General features: G+C 39.7%; 1 protein-coding gene across 7 annotated transcripts in view; it reads right to left on the bottom strand.

Moving 5' to 3' along the window:
- Positions 1-21,755, bottom strand: part of LARS2 (leucyl-tRNA synthetase 2, mitochondrial) — a 216,366-nt gene that overhangs the window by 126,216 nt on the left and 68,395 nt on the right. For all 7 annotated transcript variants that reach the window (XM_060685937.2, XM_060685936.2, XM_060685940.2 and 4 more), the window contains 3 exons: positions 10,243-10,386; positions 4,563-4,670; positions 3,540-3,699 (listed from right to left, as the gene is read on the bottom strand). In XM_060685937.2, coding sequence (XP_060541920.1) covers positions 3,540-3,699; positions 4,563-4,670; positions 10,243-10,386 — 412 coding nt within the window. The remainder of the gene's footprint in view (positions 1-3,539; positions 3,700-4,562; positions 4,671-10,242; positions 10,387-21,755) is intronic.

Here is a 21,755-nt window from a genome sequence, read left to right as displayed (position 1 = left end):
CGGTCTACCCAGTCTACCCAATCTACCCAGTGTGAAGAGGAAACATTGGGCCAACGTGGCTTTGGCCAGGTCTACTCAGTGTGAAGAGGAAACATCGGGCCAGCGTGGCTTTGGCCCGGCCTACCCAGTGTGAAGAGGAAATATGCCAGCAGTTTGGCTGGTGGCATCAAGCTGGCCATGTCCACCCAGTTGGCCACGCCCACCCAGCCCCCGAGGTCAACCACAGCCCTGATGTGGCCCTCAAGGAAATTAGATGTTTCATAAACTACCAACAAGATGACTGGACCAATCTCCTCCCCTTCACAGAGGTCACTTACAATAATGCAGTCCATACCAGCAGTGGATTTAACCCTTTCTGTGTAGCCACTTAACAGGACATTAGCCCAATGCCATAGCTCCCAGCCGAAGAACCCACCATACCCTCCCTGAAAGAATGGATTGAGCAATTACAGAACACCTGGCCACTGATGCGCAAAACCTTAGATGAAGCGAGAGCAGCTTACAAAGTGCAAGCAGATAAAAAACAAATACAGCCAAAACCATTCCAAGTTGGATTCCTCTAAAAAGCTGGGACCTGAGTTCATCGGGCCCTTCCCCATTACATGCCTCATAAACCCTGTTATGGTAGAACTCCAATTGCCAAAAATGCTGAGACAGGTCCACCCAGTATTCCACTACAGCCTCCTAAAACCTGAGATAACCTCACCCTTAAGACCCAAGGCTGCCCCAGTGCCATAGCCTATTATGGTTGAGGGGGAACTGCATTTTGAAATCAAGGAAATCCTTGATTCATGAAAGCACCACGGAATAATCCAGTATGTGGCAGCTTGGAAAAACCTCCCCTCATCTGAAAATGAGTGGGTACACAAAAAACATGTTAGAGCCCCTAGGCTACTCAAACAGTTTCATGCCCGTTATCCAGGCAAACATAACTAATCATTTCCTTTCTCCCCACTCTTTGTTTTCTTCCAGGTGGATCTCTCCTTCTTCTAGGGGAGCAGCATGTCAGGTCCGCATAGATCCCTCTCGGGATACTGCTATTCTGATGGGAGGGGGTATGGTCACATTTTATGATCTTTTATTTCTGGTCTTTCTTTTACTTTGATATACCTTCCTGGGAAATGGGAGAGGGGAGGGATGAGCCTGGGGCCATCTGTTTTGTCTCAGATCTGAAGGAACATGCAAGCGGCGCCTAAGAACGGCTTCTTATTGCCTTCTCAGCTCAAAGTTCTCACAACAACTTCACGCCTATGGATTTACTTACTTCGGACTGGACAGAGGAGAGGGGTTTCTATAACCTTTAATTAACAGTTTTGAATGGGAACTTCAGATCCTGCCTATTCTCCTTGCTATCACTATCTCCCAATAAAAGTTCTTTTGAAATTCTGCCTGTTCCAAGAATTCTGCTTTCTTGAGGGGATAGGAGAGGTAAGTCCTTAAAAAGGCATTTAAATAATAAAGAATTTAAATATACTATATAAATATCATTGTACTGAAATATACTATAATATGGAATATGAGAATATGGAATAATAGACAATCTATGTAACTAGATTTAATAATATGTTAATGGACTATGATATTAATATTAATATTTTATGTGTATATCTCTTCAAACTCTCTCAACTAATTACTAATTTTTATATTTTTACTATTGTAGCAATATAATATTGTTAGTTGTACTTCATCATATATTCTAATTTCTATACTTTATCATTAAAGTATTTAAATAAAAAAAAGTTAAAAACAAAAACATTATTTCACAAATGTTCAGTTATTATTAAGAATTTTTGTTCTTCTATTTTTCTGAATTTCAGATTGAATTTGCTTTCCTAATTCTCAAGTGTTCTAAAAGACTAATATGGATGAGACACTTTGGCCACCTCAAGGACACTTGAATTAATCTCTTACTTGACAGAATTAATGATAGAATTAAAACCTTTAACATATCTCTATCAGAACTTTAACAATATTTTTAAAGTGGACATTTCTGGGATAAAGAATTGGAATCTCCGATAAAGTACCATGAATGGATTCAGGTTCTTAAAATATTAAAATGGTATCTACAAATGTGAGATTATGGTGGAGTCATCAAAAATGTATTTAAAGTGTATAAGATTACACAAAAAATGCATTTAAAAGGATAGATATTAATTTTCTATGCTTGAATATAGAAAACATTATTACGATCATATGATTTTTTGGTATTTTTTGAGACATCTTATTAAGATATATACTGTAAACAATTATATTAAATGTTAAAGATGTTAATGTAATGTTGAATTTTATGCAAAAGCTTTGGAATTTAACTGTTTATCAGGAATGAGGGGAATAGGATTAAAGAATCACATTGACAAATTAGAAAGCCAGACACTAAGAAATAATTGTCAAGAACATGTAATCTGATTCAAAACGTCAGTCTTGTCTACTTATCAAAGGATGCTGTCCCTGTGGATTTTACTCTGCTAGTTATTGATGACTATAGGGGGTGGTGCTCATCTCTGTTTCAAGGCCATTGAACCAGGGCTGTCTGAAGACATTTCCATGGTCATGTGGCCAGCATGACATACAGAGCACTGTTATCTTCCCACCAAAGTAGTATCTGTTTATCTACTTGCATCCGCATGCTTTTGAACACTAGGTTGGCAGGAGCTGTTGTGAAGACCGGATCCCATTGCGTGGTGCTCACGTTTCGAACCTGAGCTGTTGACTTTCCAGCTGACAAGCCCAGCATCTTAACTGCTGAGCCACCACACCATTCAGTTCATATTATAATAATATATTAATTAATAAACCAGGGACTGTTGATGAGTATAAAATATACATTAGGTTCTCCTATCTTCTTATTTTTACTGGTTTGAGGTTGTCTTTCTGCATGCATAAAGTAAAAAAAAAAAGGAAGGTCTAATGTTATATTTTGCTATTAACTAAATAAAGCCATCTCTGAAGATCAAATGTTACTTGTTTGAAGTGAGATCAGCATTTTTCAACTTAATTAGCTTTTAAAGAATACCAAAGCTTTCTTCTACTTTTTTCCTTTTGGTTAATTTCCCCCCCTACATTATTTATTCTCCAAGGGTTTATGAATAACATCACAATGAAAATTAATAGGCAAAAAGAGATCTCCTTAAGTATTATTACACTAAGACATTTTTGTTCCCACACATAACTCTTAAAAGATTGTTCCTTAAAAACCCATGTGTTGTCTATGTATGAGTATTTGTTTATGTTTTAGCTGTTTTGCTTACCAAAAAGTATTTGTTCTTTTAAAAGGGACCACTTCTCTCTTTTCCTCTTGATTAATACAATAAAATGTTATATTCTGACTAATAGGAGCAGAAGCAAATATTTTAGGGGAAGATTAACCATATACAAGAGTTATAATTGATAATCTTGAATGATAACCATCATAATTCAGATTATATATCTGTACCTATTTTTTGATAGGTGTGATCTCTCATGATGAAATATTGTATATGTGAACTGATCAGTTCTGATTGACCAAATCAAGCAATGTTAAAAAATGGACAGTAAATCACCTTTTCCTTGAACAAATTCCCTTTGGAAGATTTCTTTCAGAAGGCTATCTGCATGTAACAACCGATGGTTAGATAAGATATACAAATGGGATGAACCATATATAGCTTCAGGTGCTGAGGCATATGCTGCTATTGTTTCTCCTGTTGGTTTGTTATTAATCTGTCAAACAAGGAAGTAGGATTATCACAATTTATTCAAAACATCATTCCTTTGCAGGTATATCTGAAACACGGAAGACATACTAGTTATGTTTTGAGGACCATATTTTGCAAATGAAAGTGGCATACCCTGGTTTGATTTGAGTATACTGCTAAACTTTGCTTTCTTTATATTGACTATGGTTTGAATGAATTTCTGGACCTGATCAAGTTGATCAATTATAGTTTGTGATCATTAGCTAGAATCATAAATGGACTGCAGTTATGAAACTTGGCTTGTGTTCATTTCTTAGAAATTCAACAAAGAAAGAAGAGTGTCCTGTTCATTCATTTCAATGAATGAAATTACTCAACATAGCTTGAAAGCTTTTTCTGGGGGTTCACATAATTTCTTCCTTATCTAAAAAGGCTTTACTCGTGCATTTTCTTACTAATATGTTTTTGTTAAGGTGGCCATACATACTTTTATATTTTAAGAGCCATATCTAATGTGGGCTACATATTGAAAGTTCCCCTTTGTTCTTAATAACTGCAAATGTAGCCTTCTCCATCATCAGAATCATTTATTTTCTGCTATCAGAAAGTACATCAATATCCTGTTTCCCCCAAAATAAGACATCCCCTGATAATAAGCCCAATCAGGCTTTTGAGCACATGGCAATAAGGCCAAGCGCTTATTTCAGGGTTCAAAAAAATATAACACTGGGTCTTATTTTCAGGGAAACACAGGCATTTCAGTTACTCTTCATACAATTCAATTTCAAAGGACTCTACCCATATTTCACAGATAAATTCTAACAGCTTTCAACCATTTGCAATTTATTAGGGAAAATACTTTTCAATGATTTCCAAGGAACAACTTACTTTCAGCATAAACTCAAAATAACATCCAGTGCAATCCCCAAGCCAATTAGCTTGCATTTCCTTTATTCCATACCATTTAGGGAGATCTGACAAGCCATCAAGCAGGGCCTGCAATAACAGTAAGAGGACATTTTAAATCGTTGACATTAAACATGTACAGAACAAATGGTGTATGGTCACTACATATCTATAAGAGTACTTATGAAAAATGCACAGCCAGTTGGCATCTACACAGAATTATTCTTTCTTGAATTTAAATAGCTTCTATCATATGTAAAATACAATTTAGGATTTAGCATTAATTTTAATAGTGTAAAAGAGTTCCCAGAGCTTGGAAAAAAGCTATCTGCACATTCTCTCTTTATTTTTTATTTTTTTTTATTTTATTGAATTTGTATACTGCCCTACTCCTGAAGGACTCAGGGCGGTGAACAGCCATAGAATAAAACATATAAATACAAAATTTAAAATAGACTAAAACGAATTAAATAATTTGGCTGAACAAATTTAAACCCCCAATAATTTAAAACCAAATTTAAAATTTCCATTTAAAAGGGGAAAGACTTAAGTCAGGCCGGCTTGATGAAATAGGAAAGTCTTGAGCGCGCGACGGAAGGTACGCAGATCCGGGATCCTCTGTATCTCCGGGGGGAGCTCGTTCCAGATAGTAGGTGCCCCCACAGAGAAGGCTCTCCCCCTGGGGGCCGCCAGTCGACATTGTTTGAGCCCCTCTCTATGGGAGCGTACTGGTCAGTGGGAGGCTATTGGTGGTAGCAGGCGGTCCGGTAAATAACCAGGTCCTAAGCCATGGAGCGCTCTAAAGGTGATAACCAAAACCTTGAAGCGCACTCGGAAGACCACCAGGAGCCAGTGCAGCTCGCGCAGGAGAGGTATTACATGGGAGCGCCATGTCGCTCCCATCACCACCCGCGCGGCCGCACTCTGCGCCAGTTGGAGCCTCCGAGTACTCCTCAAGGGGAGCCCCATGTAGAGACCGTTACAATAGTCCAGACGGGAGGTGAGGAGGGTATGAGTGACCGTGCGTAAGGAGTCCCGATCTAGAAAGGGATGCAACTGGAGAATCAGGAAGATGATAGCATCTCTCTACTTTATTTATGGATGATTAGTAAGAAGATCAAGGATTTATCATCCTAATGATAAATAAAATCCTAAACTCAACATATTCTCTTTTCAAGACTATTATTAACCTAATCCCTTTTCTGCTTTTAATAAATTTGTAATAAAATTCTGTAAGAATCTAGCTTTCTTAGTAATAAGCAGCTACCAGGACTTTGAAAAACATAAAGCCTATACTGCATATTATTCTAATGCTTATAATAATCCTAACATACCATGTATATACACACACAGAGAGAGATACACATACATATATAGATATATATAAGCAAAAAAAAAAAAATTAAGTAGGGTTTGATGTAATTCTGTCTTCAGATTTGCTTATTTATTTATTTATCTATCCTATTTTTATTATTTTTATAAGTAAGTAAAGATAAAGGTTCCCCTCGCACATATGTGCTAGTCGTTCCCGACTTGCACATATGCAGTGCATATGCATGCTCATCTCCATTACAAAGCCGAAGAGCCAGGGCTGCCCGAAGACATCTCTGTGGTTATGTGGCTGGCATGACTAAACGCCAAAGGCGCACGGAACACTGTTACCTTCCCACCAAAAGTGGTCCCTATTTTTCTACTTGCATTATTTATGTGCTTTCGAACTGCTACCATGTTTCCCCAAAAATAAGACAAGGTCTTATTTTCTTTTGAACCCCGAAATAAGGGCTTGGCCTTATTATCAGGGGGTCTTATTATTTCGGGGGTGCAGGAGGCCCTGAGCAGCCTGCGCATTCATAGCCGAGAGTATGGCAGAGAGAAGCTCCCTTTGCGCGCTGCCATCAAGCCCCTCCCCTCCCATGGTGTGTGTGTAGAATGCAAACGGCCCGAAGGCATCAAGTTGCTTGAGTGCCTATCTCCACCGCCCCGCTTGCGCACCTCCTAGGCTTCACTACATTGATGTGGGCGAAGCTGGTGAGTACCAGGTCCTTGAACTCGTAGACAATGCCACCAGTGTCCACCACTAGCATCTGCGCAGAAGCCATGACTTGGGCCAGCTCTCCCTGCAGGGTCCAGTTCCAGCCATCACCATAGAGTGGGAAGCACACTCCCAGAGCAGCCGCTTCCCTGGCTGGGGTTTGGAAGCCACAGAGGCAGAGTTTGGGGGAGAGAAAGAAAGACTTCTGCTGCTTCTGCTGCTTTCCTTGCATGCAGCCAAAAGCAGAAGCAGCAGAGGTCTTTCTTTCTCTCCCCCAAATTCTGTCTTTGCGGCTCCCAAACCCCAGCCAGGGCAGCTGCCGCTCTGGGAGTGTGCTTCCCACTCTATGGTGACAGTCGCTGGAGGCCTCCCCTTCCCCCCTGCTCCTCTCTGCTCCAATCATAGGTTTAGTTTACTCTTTCCAGGCGCCTGGCAGCGAGATGCCGGGCAGCCGCGCTGAAGGCAGCCCCAACAGATCAAGCTTGGCTGGCCCATCCACGGCCAACGCTCCTTGCCCGTGGCTGAACTTGGCCGCAGGGGGCTGCCGGGCCTCTGCAGGCGGCAGCAACAACACCTGAAGTGCCTCAGCCATCCCCGAGACCCATGCCCAGCTGCGGGATGTGCCTGGCCTCCACGACTGCCCACCGTGCATGGAAGCCTCTCTGCCGCCAGTGGCCGCCCTGCCAAGGAAGCCCTGGGGTAGTGATGCTTGTGCTGGAACTGCTGTGGCAGGCGCTTGGTAGCACAGGCTATGCGGACATGACGCCTGGGTGAGAGTGGGTGGGCCACCACCATGGCACAGGAGCAGTTGCTCAAGATCTACGGTCAGTGCCGTGGGTGGCAAAAGGGGCGGAGGGCGCAGGAGTTCGCAGGGATGTGGTTGGAGGGCAAGGGACCTGTGTGCACGTGTGTGTGTGTGAGAGGAGGGGCTTATTTTCAGGGGAGGGCATATATTTAGGCCCACCCCAAAAACTAGGCTTGGCCTTATTTTCGAGACATGTCCTATTTTCAGAGAAACATGGTAGGCTGGCAGAAGTTGGGACAAGTAACGGGAGCTCACCCCATTACGCGGCACTAGGGATTCAAACTGCTGAATTGCTGACCTTTCAATCGACAAGCTCAGCATCTTAGCCACTGAGCCACCACCTCCCATATTTTTATAAGTAAATCAAGGTTATTAATATACTTAATAGTCTTCCCTCCTTGTATTTTTCCCATAACAACCACCTTCTGAGGTGGGTTGAGTTCAGAGAAAGGAACTGGCTCAAAGTCACACAGTCAGTTTTCATGTTTAAGGCAGGACTAGAAGTTTTCTAGCTTGTTGCTTTAAACACTACATCAAGCTAATCACAAATAAATATGAGAAATATAATACTACTAATAAAGATGATCAAAATCTTACTTTTCATTAAAAAAAGTTTCCTGTACAAAATTTTATAGAGCTTCTCTATTTTCTCTACAAAACAAGACTTTATATACAAATATTAATACAACAAGAAAATGCAATGCTGAGTTGCACTATAGGTATGCAATTGTAGGAAAGCTGCAGGAATTGTGATCCAAAGCAATCCAAATGGCACTCTACCAGTCTAAAACACCTCAGGAAATTCAATAGCAACGTATCAATTAATAATAATAGAACCAGGTTGCTAACTGAGATATAATTTATCAGCTTTCTTAATTGCAGATCGCGTGCTTTTAAGAGATAGACATGTAATCTGATATTTTGTGACTAGATGTGTATTTTACTTTATATAAGCCTACTAAACTCACACAAAATTATTAAATACTAGTAGAATACCAGTAAAAAAGAGAAGCCAGGCTTCTGTTATAAAGAAATTTATCAAAAGAACAAATAAGAGTATAATCAAAGGTTAAATTCAGCATATATTAAGAACCTATGCAGAAATACTCATATAATGTAAAGAAAACAAAGAAAATAATGTTATCATGAAAATTAAAGCAGCCACTAAACACTAATTGAAAAATATTTTTGAATGTAAAAAGTGAGGAGGAAGAAATAAATATACCTTCTTTTACTCTTTTCTACACTACAAGCTAAGGTTTAAAGAAATCTATCATTTATAAGGCATAATTCTAGCGCTAAGGAAGCAATCTTGCATGGTTGGAAAGTGGCAGTCAACAGTACTAGTTCGTAAGAAACAGTGAGACAAGAGAATTATAGGGCTGGGTGTTTCAAGCAAAGTGATTGAAAAATGATCTGAGATATTGCAAAGAGAAATTATTATTATCCCGAATATTTTAATTTTTTTCTCGCTTTCATTCCCTGCCTTCAAAATTTTTTTAATATAGTGAAACTGTCCTCTATTTAATAACAAAACAATATGTACATGGCTCAGGGCCAGGTTATCTTCGAGACTGCCTTCTACCACATAGCTCCCAGCGACCAGTAAGATCCCACAGAGTTGGTCTCCTCCGGGTCCCGTCAGCTAAACAATGCTGGCTGGCGGGCCAGTGGGGGAGGGCCTTCTTTGTGGCTGCCCCAGCTCTCTGGAACCAGTTACCTCCTGAGGTCCGGACCACCCCCACCATACTGGGCTTCCGAAAAGCAGTGAAGACCTGGCTTTTCCGGCAGGCCTGGGGCCGTTGATCTCGCTGTTGCGATCTTGTGAGGTCCGGTCATGAATGGTGTGAATGGGTTTTAATGTTTTAATTTTTAAATGTTTTTATATTGGTTTTTTTAAAAATGCATTGTAAGCTGCCCTGAGTCTCCGGAGAAAGGCAACATATAAATTGAACTAATAAATAAATAATAAATAAATGTAACTCGTTAAAAATAAGAATTAAAAATAATTCTTCCAATTTATGGAAAACTTTTAATAAACCATAGGTATTGCAAAGATTATAAATATGATTTTTTTTTTACAAGAAGCCACCCGATGAGCAATTTCTTTCTTATCATTTGTAATATGACCTCCCATCTGATTCACCAGATGGAAGCTCTGAATCCCAACTCAAAGGAAAGATAGAACTGATAGAAGAGGGAGGGGGAAGATGGGTTTGCACATATAAGGTTGCTTCAGAATTCATATTATGGCAACAAATGTATTTAACAGGCAGTTAAGGTCTCAAAATAGAAAAACCTTTTACCTTTCCATAAGGTAAAATGTTGAATAATATTTTTAAAGGGGGGAGGTAATGCAGAAAAATGTTAAACATGGAATCTGCATTTAGCTAGCCTGGTGGAATGTTGAATGTATAAATTGTACACTAAATTATATTCGTTTAGTGTAGCTAAATCAGGATTTAAGACATTCAATTCATCTTTATCACACACAGAAATGTGCTTTGTTTGTGACTGAATATAAAAAAACTGTCATAAATGGACAATTTTTATTAGATTAGCATGACCTGTCATTTTGACACATTTGTTCACAAAAAAGACATTCTTTAGAGAAGCAAGGTGCCCTAAGAACATTACATTAATGCAACTCTATCCATTTTTGTAAGCAGCTGTAAAGGCACCACACTAGAGAAGACAAAAATATACAATAGTTCTATATAGATGTACTGATACTGATTTCTATTGATACAAAGATCTTCAGGATTGCTTGTGGTTTAGAATTTTTGAGGACTAACTCCCCTCTCCAAAAGCATTTATACTCACACCTTTGCATAAGCAGTTGTCTTAATGAACCACTGTTTAAGGTATTTTTTTTCCACCTTTGCTCCTGAACGCCATGAACAGCCATTTTCATCAACTTGTTCATTAGCAAGGACAGTCTGATCCACTGGATCCCAATTCACCATTGCCTAAGTGAGAGAGAAGAAATACTAGCATGAGCAAACCCATAATTTGGGCAATTTTTCAAGTAGGAGATTGGCACAAATATTGATACTTTGTGAATCCTTAAACATATACCAACTTTCCAAAGCTTTTTTCCCCCAGAATCAGTTATCCCTTATACTCAAGCTACCTTTTATTCTCCTATGCACATTTTGCTTATTCTATAATCATTTCCAAGCCAACACAAGGAGTTGATGTTTAGTCAAATGTTCTACCGAGATTGGAACCAAAATGCCTGAAAGTTCATTTACAAACCTGCAAAATATAATGTTAAGTCATGTGAATCTACTTGTGATTATACCATGGTTACATCTAAGACATGTTTTTATTTTTCTGAACTGGGCCACTATACCTTATCCAATAAACAATAGTTAAAACAAACACAATTAGAGTGCAATATGTGAATCTAGCCTACATTTTTGGAAACCCTTCTCCCACTGTAGTATTTTCTTTCTAAAGCGAGACATGTGTCCTCAAATGGGCAGAAAAACCTTCTTTACTATGATGTCCCAGTTTAGAGCATTCAAAGAAGATTGCCTGGCACACATATTTATTTATTCTGATGCAAATATTTATTTTTTTAAAAAAATATAGCTCCTGTGACTCTTTAATGTTATGTAATAATGTTATGTATTATTTTTACTGATGTGTTATTAATTGTAATGTTTTATTTCTTTATATCATTTATCATGGGGTGTCAAACTCAAGGCCTGTGGGCTGGATCTGGCCCGCTATGTGGCTAGATCTGGTCTGCAGGGTTGTCCTTGAGACAGCAACGGAACAGTCCTTCGTGCCTCAGCCCCGGCCCCGGCGAGACAGGTACTAATCTATAACTTGATGGTTGCCATCTGTGCTGGAATGTGGTTAATCTTAGATCTGTGGGGCTGCCTTGGTGCCAGCGAGAAACCCTCCCACTATCTCAGCCCCACCCTGGGCACTCACACCTTCTCGCCCAGGAAAGGGAAGGGAGGGGGAAGAAGGAAGGAGATGGGAATGAGAAGGAGGGAGAGAGGAGAGAAGGAAGGAGGAAAGGGAGGGGAGGAAGGAAGGAAGGGAGGTAGGGAGGGGATGGGAATAAGGAGAGAAGGAGGAAGGGGAAGGGAGCAAGGAAGGAAGGAGAGAAATGAGAAGGAGAGAAGGGGAAGGGGAGGGTGGGAGGAAAGAAGAAAGGGAAAAGATGGGAATGAGAAGGAGTAAGTCAGGGAAGCTGGCCACGCCCACCTTGGCCACATCCACCCCAGCCATGCCCCTCAAGGTCAACAACAACCTAGGAGGAGGCATGGCCACCGTCACGGCGGAAAGACAGGCTCTTTGAAGCTCTCAAAGACCCATCGATATCTCCGCTGTCCGAGGGTTCCCAGGGACCTAAGTCATCTTGTAGTGATGACAAACAAGAGGAGCACGTACCGGTCAACACAGGGAGCCTGCAAACTTCCTGGTAGAACCGGAAGAAGCTCCTCAAATCGGACAGGGAAGAAAGCAACCTAGATGTCGCTAAGAAGCTGGGGTGGCTACAACGAAAGTGGATGAAGAAAGATGACATGTGATAGGAAGGTGAGAGTGCTTTGAGTTTTTTGTACTAAAGGTTTCTCTTCAAATCCACCTGGAAAATTTACAGGGTGGAAAAGACTAGCTGAAGGAGAGGAGTGAGAGTGGGTGAAATCCACTCCCACATCCAATATTTTAGCGGAGAGGAAAGTGAAACCGGAAGCTTGTTACTATTTTACTATTGGGAAAAAAAAAAAGGAGAACTTGGGAAATTTTAAACCTTTTTAAAAAATTGATAATAAGAATTGGGACAATGAATTGAACCAAATTGAAGATGGAAATCCCATCTGAATGAACTATTATAGAATGGAGATGATCGTCGTAATTATTTTGAATCAACAAACCTTAAAGGGAAAGCGCTGTGTTAACGTTAAAAGTTGACCTGCAGTGCCATCTAGTGGTGAAAGAAAAAGAAAAAGAAAAAATACACTGAAGAAAGTTTAATAAATAACTGACCTTGACATTTTGGTTGAAAGATAATTGAACAGCTGTGGAGGAGAAAAGATTAGACTCTGAACTTCTTTTCAAACTTTTTTTAAATTTTTGTTTATTTTTCTCTTTATTTTGGCTTTGATCTTATATAACTCTTCCTTTCTTCCTGGGAGACTAGTTTGAATACTCTCTTTTTACAAATTCTTTGAAGTACCTTGTTTTGAGACCTTGGTTGACAGAGAAAAGCTTGTGTCTTTGATTTGGCTTTTTTTTTTATTCAGATGCTTTTTTACTGAACTCAATAGAATTGGATTTTTAAACAAAAATCGTGGATTATGACTTGAAGAGTCAGAAGAAAGACTTTTTCTTTTTTCTTTTGGTTACTTTTTATTGGATCTTTGACTCTTTTTTCTTATTACTTTTTTGCCTTTTATACTTTTGAATCTGTGCCCTCTGGATAAATGGATTAATTTTCTTTCTTTCTTTTTTTTGGTCTTTTTCTTTTTTCCTTTTCTTTTTCTTTTTACATTTTAAATTTTTATAGAGGAGATTGGGAATTTTAAATTTTTGAAGGGAGGTGGTTGTTTGGGACTTTTGCTTTTATTTTTGCTTTTTTTTCTAATTCAACCATCGGGTGGATTAAAGATTTGGATTATAATTTAACCATAAGTGGATTATAAAATAGTAAAATGAAGAAATTTACAACTCACTTACATCTGAAACACAGAAAATGTCAGAGATGATGGAACTAAGAAATTTTATGCAATTGCTTCATGATGATATAAAACAAGAGTTAAAAGAGATGAAAGAGATGATGGGGAAAAATGAAGAGAGAATCCAAAAAGTAGAACAAAAAACAGATAACAAAGAGAAGAAAATTGAAGAATTAGAAGAGAAATTAGTGTCAACAGATAAGTTACAAGAAAAATCAATTATCTCACTTGAAATGGAATGTTCTGAATTTTAATGAAGATTTCAAAATATAGAGGAAGAAAAAGGAGAAAATCTACCCGAGGTGATTGCAGAGATTTTGGCAGAAGTTTTGGAACAACCCAAGGAAAAGATTTTAAATGAGATTGATGAAGCGTTCAGAGTATATACAAGATATGCAACGAGGAATAAATTACCAAGAGAAGTACATGTAAGATTTACAAAGAAGGTGATGAAAAGAGAGATTTTACAAGCAGCAAGAATTACACCATTGAAAAATAAAGGTAAAGAACTCGTGGTTTTACGACAAATACCCAGAAGAGTTAGAGATTTGAGAAGAGAATATCAATTCTTAATATTCAAAGGAGTGAGTTTTAGATGGTTAATACCTGAAGGAATTATTGTGACATGGCAAGAACAAAGACATAGACTTGATTCTATTGAAAAAGCAAAATTGTTTCATCAACAATTTTGTGGACCATTAGAGGAAGATCAGGGTGCAGTAGGCGAGACAAAACAAAGAAATGAGGAGATAGAGAGAGAGATGAAAAAACAAAAGAAGAAAAAGCATTAAGAGAGGGGGCAAGATCAAAAGACCCAATGGAACAAAGAGAGACAAGGGCGATGAAATCAAAACCTAGTAACAAGTAAAACATGGAAGAAGTAATAAAAGTAATATCACTGAATGTAAATGGACTAAATATGGCGATAAAAAGGAATAGAACCTTAAGTAAATTAATAGTTTGAAAATGGACATTATATGTTTACAAGAAGTACATATTAGAAGACAACATGTGAAATTGTTACAATATCCAAAACTAGGAGTTTTATTCACATCATTGATACAACAGAGTAAAAGAGGTGTGGTACTGTATATCAAAGAAAAATTAGAACCTAAACTATGTTTTGAAGACGATTAAGGTAGGATTTTGATGGTGGAAATAAAAATGAACTTAAAACAAATATTACTTATTGCAGTATATGCACCAAATGAAAAACAAGAAGAATTTTATCGAAGATTACACAAAAAAATATTAGAACTGGATTATGAATATGTATGTATAATGGGTGATTTTAATGCTATAGTAGAGGTGGACTTGGACTATAAAACAATGAAGACTAATAAAAAGTCTAGAAGAATACTGCCGAGATCTTTTTTTACAATGATGGAAGAATTGAATATTCAAGATGTATGGAGACAAAAGCATTTGAAAGAAAAGCAATATACTTTTTATTCAAATAGACACTTATCATGGTCGAGGTTAGATATGATATGGATGTCAACAGAACTTATGAATAATATTCAAGAAGCAAATATTGACTCAAACATTTGGGTGGATCATAACCCAATGATAATAGCATGGAAAGGTCAAAAGAAAAAGATAAGATGGACTTTAAATGCAACAATATTAAATGAAAAAGATTTTCAACAGCTTATGGAAAAAAATTAGAGTTTTTCTTTAAAGTAAATAAAAAAGAGGACATATCACTTCAGATTGTATGGGACACTATGAAATCTTATATTAGAGGTTTGGTAATAACTTATTTGGGAAAAAAGAATAAAAAGAAAAGACAAAAACAGATAAGACTGGAAGAGGAGTATAAGAAATTAGAAAAAGAACTCCAAAAAGATATACAAAATAAAAAAATTAAGAAGTTGATGGAAGTGAAAAAACATGAAATAAATTTAAATGAGCAGGAACAATTAGCAAATAAATTAAGAGCAACTAAAAAAAACTTTTTTGAAAATGCAAATAAACCAGGAAGATGGTTAGCATATAAATTGAAAAAAGAGGACTTCCGGTTGGTGACCCGCGGCGACATGGCATTGAGTGAGTGACTGCTGCTCCTCAATACCATCAGTCACCATGCTTTGGGGAGCCCCTCAGGGGCGCGGAGCCTGGAGAGCTCCACGGATGAGAGAGCGAGCCAGGTGAGCATGAAAGCGGAGCGCAAAAGGCTGATTGCAAGACTGGGCGGCTCTGTCAACCCAGCACGCGTGAGTCGGCCAAATTAATGGCCGACGCGAAGCTGCGGTAGCCAGCAACCAGATTGGAAGCAAGGGAGATCGGATGCTGCAGTGCTGACAGATACACACCCTTCCTGCGTATGTGAAAGGGGTCGGTGGAGTCGGGTGGAAAAGACTCGCGGAGGAAAAAAGTGGCGATTGAAAGCTGTGAGCAGTTTGAACAGAGAGAGAGCCCGACAAGCCGGCGTGGAAAAAAGAAAAGAGCTGACGTGTTGAAAGTGAGCACGCAAAGAGAGGATTGGTGAGAAGATACAAGAACTGTGAAAATATTCCTTTCCTTTTGTTGTCTATAGAAGTAGATTCATCTGAGGCTGAAACTAGGTGGTTCGAGCTTGACTATCTTAAGGAACAGGAAGTGCAGCCATTAGAGAGACTAAACTGTCTCTCTATCTGAGGACTAAACTGAATAGCTGGAACGACAGACTTGTGGACAGTCTAGCAGCAAGGAATACAATAGAGTGCTGAACTTTGATGAATAGACTTGAGTGAAAAAAAAAAAAGTCCGAAGAAGAATAGAGGCTGAGCAATAAAGAACAGTTTATATTCCAAAAAGGAGGGGGGGAAATAACAACAAAAATAACAACGTTGGAACCTTTTGACTATTTTTTCTTCAATATCCTGATTGCTTAAATATAATTATCAGTAAGAATTGTTAATCTCCCTACAAATTAATTTTTCTAGATTAGATATATATAGTATATATTTTTAAGTTATATCATTTTAAACTTTTTAGATTCATTCACCTATCTATAATTGCATTTATAGTCAAATATTTATAATTGCATTAATTCCTATCTACAGTATTTATAGTATTTATTTATAGTATTTATAGTACTTAAACTATTTATAGTATTTAGTTATATTAATTGATATATTGATTGTTAAGAATTAAACTTGATATTTTATAAATTAAGTTATTAATTATCTAACTACTAACTGTTAAGCTAACCAAATATACATTAATTATATATTGAGTATAAGGTACTGTTGGGAAGAGGTATAGATTACTAAATTGATATTGATTGTCAAATAGAATCTACTTTTACTTAAAGATTTAGAAGACAAAATTAGACATAGATAAAAACTAAGGAAGGAAAACAGAGGCGGCAGCTGGTGAATGAGAATTTGGAGAAATATCGAAAGAATAATTAGAGAACAAAAAATAATTTTGAAAGAAATGACAAGCATGTCATCAACAGTGGTGAAAACCGGAAAAAAGACTCCCTCTAACCCCACTATAACAATGACCTCTCCAGCTACACAGAAATCAACAGAAGGGCTGGCAAAAATGGAAAAATCTACACCCACATCGACAATGCAAACTCTGCAAGCATCATTGACCTTGATTCAAGAAACCATGATGGCAATGCAGGAAAAAATGTCCAATAACCATGTTGAATTAAAATCAGATATACATGCATTGGACCAGAAAATGAACGAAATCCAAACCTCAATATTCAATAACGAACAACGAATTCAGAAAGCCGAAATAAGAATTGATCAAACTGAAAAGAAATTAGACACTGTGGACCAAACATTGACAAGTCAAAATAGAGAGTTAGAGGATTCGATAATCCAATTAGAGATGGACCAGGCTTCCTTCTACCAGCGTTTCCAAAACATTGTTGAGGATAAAGAGGAAGACCTGGGCGAGAAAATGGCGGAGCTGATAGCAGACGTACTTCAACAAGATAAACAAGAGATAATTAGAGAGTTGGATGACGTATAGAGAGTCCAGACAAATTATGCAAGAAGGAACAAGCTCTCTAGGGAAGTGCATGTCCGATTTGCAAGAAAAAAAATAAAAGATATTCTGTATAACATGACAAGAGAGGAACAGATAACATATAGAGGAAAAGAAGTAATAATTTTAAAACAGATACCAAGAAGAGTAAGGGAGGTGAGAAAGGAGTATGGATTTCTAGCTGTACAGTTAAACAAAAGAAATATACTATTCAGATGGCTCTTACCAGAAGGGATGTTAATTACTTGGCAAGGGAGAAAAATAAAAATAGAAAGCTTGAGCACAGCACAAGACTTCCTTGACCAGTTGAGAGGTGCGGAGGAAGAGCAGAGTAGCAAAGAGGAATTAGAGACAGCAGCAGTAGAGGAGGAGGCCCTACACCAACAGAATACAAAGGAAGCAACTGCGGAGGAGAAGAAGACAGAAGAAGAAGCCAAAGGGAAAAAAGCAAGACCAGTAAGAGCCGTACGAACAAACAAAAACTAATAACCAGACAAGGAAACAGGGATGAATGATCTGAAATTAATATCTGTAAATGTCAATGGCTTAAACAACTACAAAAAGAGGAAACTAATATTAACAAAATTAGGTAAACAAAATGTCGATATAATGTGTCTACAAGAGGTGCACATAAAAAAAGAAGAGGGTAAATGTTTAGAATATAAAAAATTTGGTCAAACATTCACTTCGTTGGCAGAGAAAAAGAAGAGTGGGGTGGTAATTTATGTAAAGAAAGGAATTGAAACAGAGCAAAAGTTTAAGGATACAAAGGGAAGAACCCTTATGATTGAAATTAAGAGAGGGAACTTCAAAATATTATTAGTGGGTATATATGTTCCAAATAAAAAACAGGGAGAATATTTTAAGAAATTCCATGAACAATTAGTAAAAATGGAATATAATGAAATCTGTATAATAGGGGATTTTAATGGTATTGTGGATTTGGAGAAAGATTATGAAAGTAATAAAGCAAAAAAAACCAAAAGGACAAATTTACCGAGAGCTTTTTTTGATCTAGCCGATGAATTGGACTTAATTGATATTTGGCGTACCCTGCACCCAAACGATAGGCAATACACATTTTATTCAAATGCACAAAAGTCGTGGTCCAGAATAGACATGGCATAGGTTAGCAGGAAACTTGGATTAGAAATTGGAATGGCTGAAATCAACCTGAATAACTGGGCAGATCACAACCCCTTAGAAATTAGGTGGAAGTGTGTAAAGAGAAAGAACCAACAGAGATGGAGGTTTAATGCCAAATTACTGGGTGACAGAGAATGCATACAAAAACTTAAAGAAGAAGTAAACTCCTTTTTTAAGGAAAATGAAAACCATGGAACGCCCCGTGCAATAGTATGGGACACAATGAAGGCCTACGTGAGAGGAGCTGTGATCTCATATAGCACATACAAAAATAAGGAAAAAAGGAGGACCCTGGAAGACTATTTAAATCAAAATGAGGATTTTGAATTAAAACGGGATCCCTTCTGACCTAATCTCCGGAGGGTTGTGGTGTCCTCGAAGGGAAGGAACGGCGAGAGCGGTGCTGGAAGTAGTTGGAGTCGGATCCACGAAAGGAAGAGCGGCGAAAGGAGCCCTGAGACCGTGGGTCAGAGTGACGAGACACGGAGGGGAGGATTTTACGATGGTCCTTTGTCTAGATTAGCAGCGGATCCAGCTGAGCACCGAATAACTTGTCAGCCGCATAAGGAGAAGAGGTGAGACGCCACTTATTTCGGGCGTCCGCCTGCCAATTCCGGAGCCAGAGGAGGCGGCGTGAAGTGATAGATGTGCCGATGGCCTTGGCAGAGAATCTGGCCGCATTAAGCGTAGCATCCGCGGAGAATTCGGCAGCTGCGATGATTTTATTTATGTCTTGATGGGCGCGATGGTCAGAAGCCGGAAGCCGGTCCTTCAGCTGGCGTAACCACAGGATAGAAGCCCGGGTGAAAAACGATGCAGCGGAGGAAGCTTGAATAGACCAAGCAGATGCTTCACCCTTGATGAGGGTCCTCTCAGCCTTCTTCTCCTCAGGCCGCAAATAATCCTCCGAAGGACCCGCGGGAAGAGAGGTGGTAGATAAAGCCACAACGGGAGAATCTACGACTGGAACCTGTAACAGGTCGGAGAATTCCGAAGCCATGTTGTAGAACTTACGATCCAGGTTGTTAGGGATTGGACCGGAGCTGGGAGAAGACCACTGGCATTTCAAGACCTCTGAAAAAGTTTGGGGGCTGGAATAATATCCGACTGCACCTTGGGTTCTTGAAACAGGACAGATGTAGGATCAGCTGGCGCAGGAGGGTTGGACGAGGAAGAAGTCTCAATCCCGAGCCGGGTGGTAGTCTTGGCTTTGTAAAGCAATGATCGAAACATGTGTGACTTGAAAAGGCCCACAAAGGCTGGCTGATCAGGCTCAAGATCCTCATCATCTGATAGGTCTTGGTCAGGTAATTCCCCCTCTTCTGACACAGAATCCTGGCTCGCCGAATCGTGATCAGAGACATCAGCAACAGTGTCCTCGTTACAGTGAAGGACAGGAGATCGAGAGATGGCCCTATCCGACCTCTTGGAGACAGAAGAAACATGAGCCACAGGATGATGTTGTTGAAGGCCTTGGGCAATGCCCTGCCGGATAGCTTCAGAAATAAGATCGGCCAAGGAGGCCCGCATATCCAGGGGTAAATCCTGTGCCTGCAGAGAAGCAAGAGGCCCAGTAGATGGAGAAGGTGAGACCTGTGGAGCCTGAACAGGAGGTGGAGAACGCTGGCCTTGCTCCTGGGAGTGCCCAGTGTCAGAAGGGAAAACCGAAGCCACCTCAGCTGTGTTGATGACATCTCCTTGGATGGACCTGTCCGGCGATAGGGCCCTAGGAACTCCCGAATGATCAGGGCAATCAGAGGAGGGAGGTGAAGAAGAACCTTGAATAGCTCTGGAATGAGCCTTCTCGAAGGCCTTCTCAATGGCCTTGTGGCGCCTGTCCTCGTCTCTGGAGAGGGCTGAAGATTTTGGTAGGGCCGAGGAATGGGAAGCTGGAGCCCTGATTTTGCTCCTGTGCCCCGAGGAAGTACCCTCCCCAGGGTCGTCCTGCTGACAGCACTTTTCTCTGGCCTTGGATCGGATGGAAACGTCAGCCATTTTGTCTAGATGCCCCACTGAAAATGGCGCCCCGATGCAGAGGGGATTAGCCTCGGTCACTTAAAATGGCGCCCAGATGCAGAGGGAATTAGCCTCAGCCTCGCTAGCCTTACGGCCTGTGCGCGAGGAACAGTTAAGCGCAGAATGCCACTTCGCGCCAAGCAAATGAGGTGGGGGGGACGAGAGCCGTCAGTACCTGTAGCCGCTGATCGCGAAGAAGGAACTCTCAGGTTGTAAGCAAGGCGCGAAAGAGCAAGCCGCGCCGGTCAGCTGAGAAGGAGATCGCTCCAGAAGATAGGGAGCCAGCCGGCCCCCGAAGCGGCGAAAAAAACGGCGCGGAAGCTGCTCTCGCGCTCTCAGCTGTTCTTGAAGCGGCGGGAGTTGAAAAAAACCGCAGCGGCTGGCCAGTAGCAAGGAGCGCTTCGGAGCGCTCCAGCCTCCGCTTTTCTTGCCGAGGCAGCAACGCGGCGGAGCAAGCTATGCGAGGTCGTGCACGTGCTAGGATCGTTCCTGAGGCAATCCAACAAGTACGAGGCTCCAGGCACAAGCAAATAGTCAAAAATTAGAGCAAACTTTTCTTTAGGCTTTGGAGAAACTAGACACGACTGTTATGGAACAGACCGAGTCGAAAAACTGGAATACAGCAGGAAGGGGAGGTGCTGAAAGTTCCAGGAGACTCGGTCATTGGATAACAGTCGTGTCACTACCCAGGCATGACTGCCATGGGCGCCCTGCAGGAGAATGTTAAATTTACGCAGTCACAGAATTTGAGGGAAAATTTTTACAAAATGTTTTATAGGTGGCATTTAGATCCTAAGAAATTGTCGTGCATGTATCCTAATGTTCAACCAAAATGTTGGAGATGTGATTGTTTAGATGCTACATATTATCATATATGGTGGACTTGCAAGAAAGTGAAGGCTTTCTAGATAAAAATTTGGTGGGTTATGCAAAATGTTCTGAAGAAAAAACTCCAATTTTCTCCTCAATTGTTTTTATTGGGCATAGTTAAGGACTTTTCACTGGGTGAAACAAAATTGATATTGTATATGGTGACAGCAGCTAGGTTACTGATTGGTCAATATTGGAAAAGGGATGTTATGCCTACTATTGAAGAATGGACTTTGAAGGTGGCCAGTTTTGCAGAAATGGCGAAGATATCAGCATATTTAAAAGACCGGACTCAAGAGACCTATGCATGGGAGTGGAAGAAATGGATAGATTATGTGCAGAATAAATATCAAACTAGGAAGTACCAGATAGCTTTTAGCTGAATGTTGTGTAGAAATGTATAGTATACAGGGGGTAAAATAGTTGAATGTCATGTAGAAATGCATAGTGCATAGGGGGTAGAATAGATGGGCGGTAAAGTATGATACAATAGGATTTGGATTTGGATTTCACCTTGGGGAAGTCATGGGGGGAGGGGAGGGTTAGGGAGGGTTAGGGTGGGAAAGCGGGGGGAATGGGAAAATTTGTATTTGTAAAACTTTTTCAATAAAAAAAAAAAA

This window comes from Pantherophis guttatus, chromosome 4, assembly GCF_059756535.1.
Source record: "Pantherophis guttatus breed Tessera chromosome 4, ASM5975653v1, whole genome shotgun sequence".
NCBI classification, from domain to species: Eukaryota; Metazoa; Chordata; class Lepidosauria; order Squamata; family Colubridae; genus Pantherophis; species Pantherophis guttatus.
This window is presented reverse-complemented; position numbering and strand designations above follow the sequence as displayed.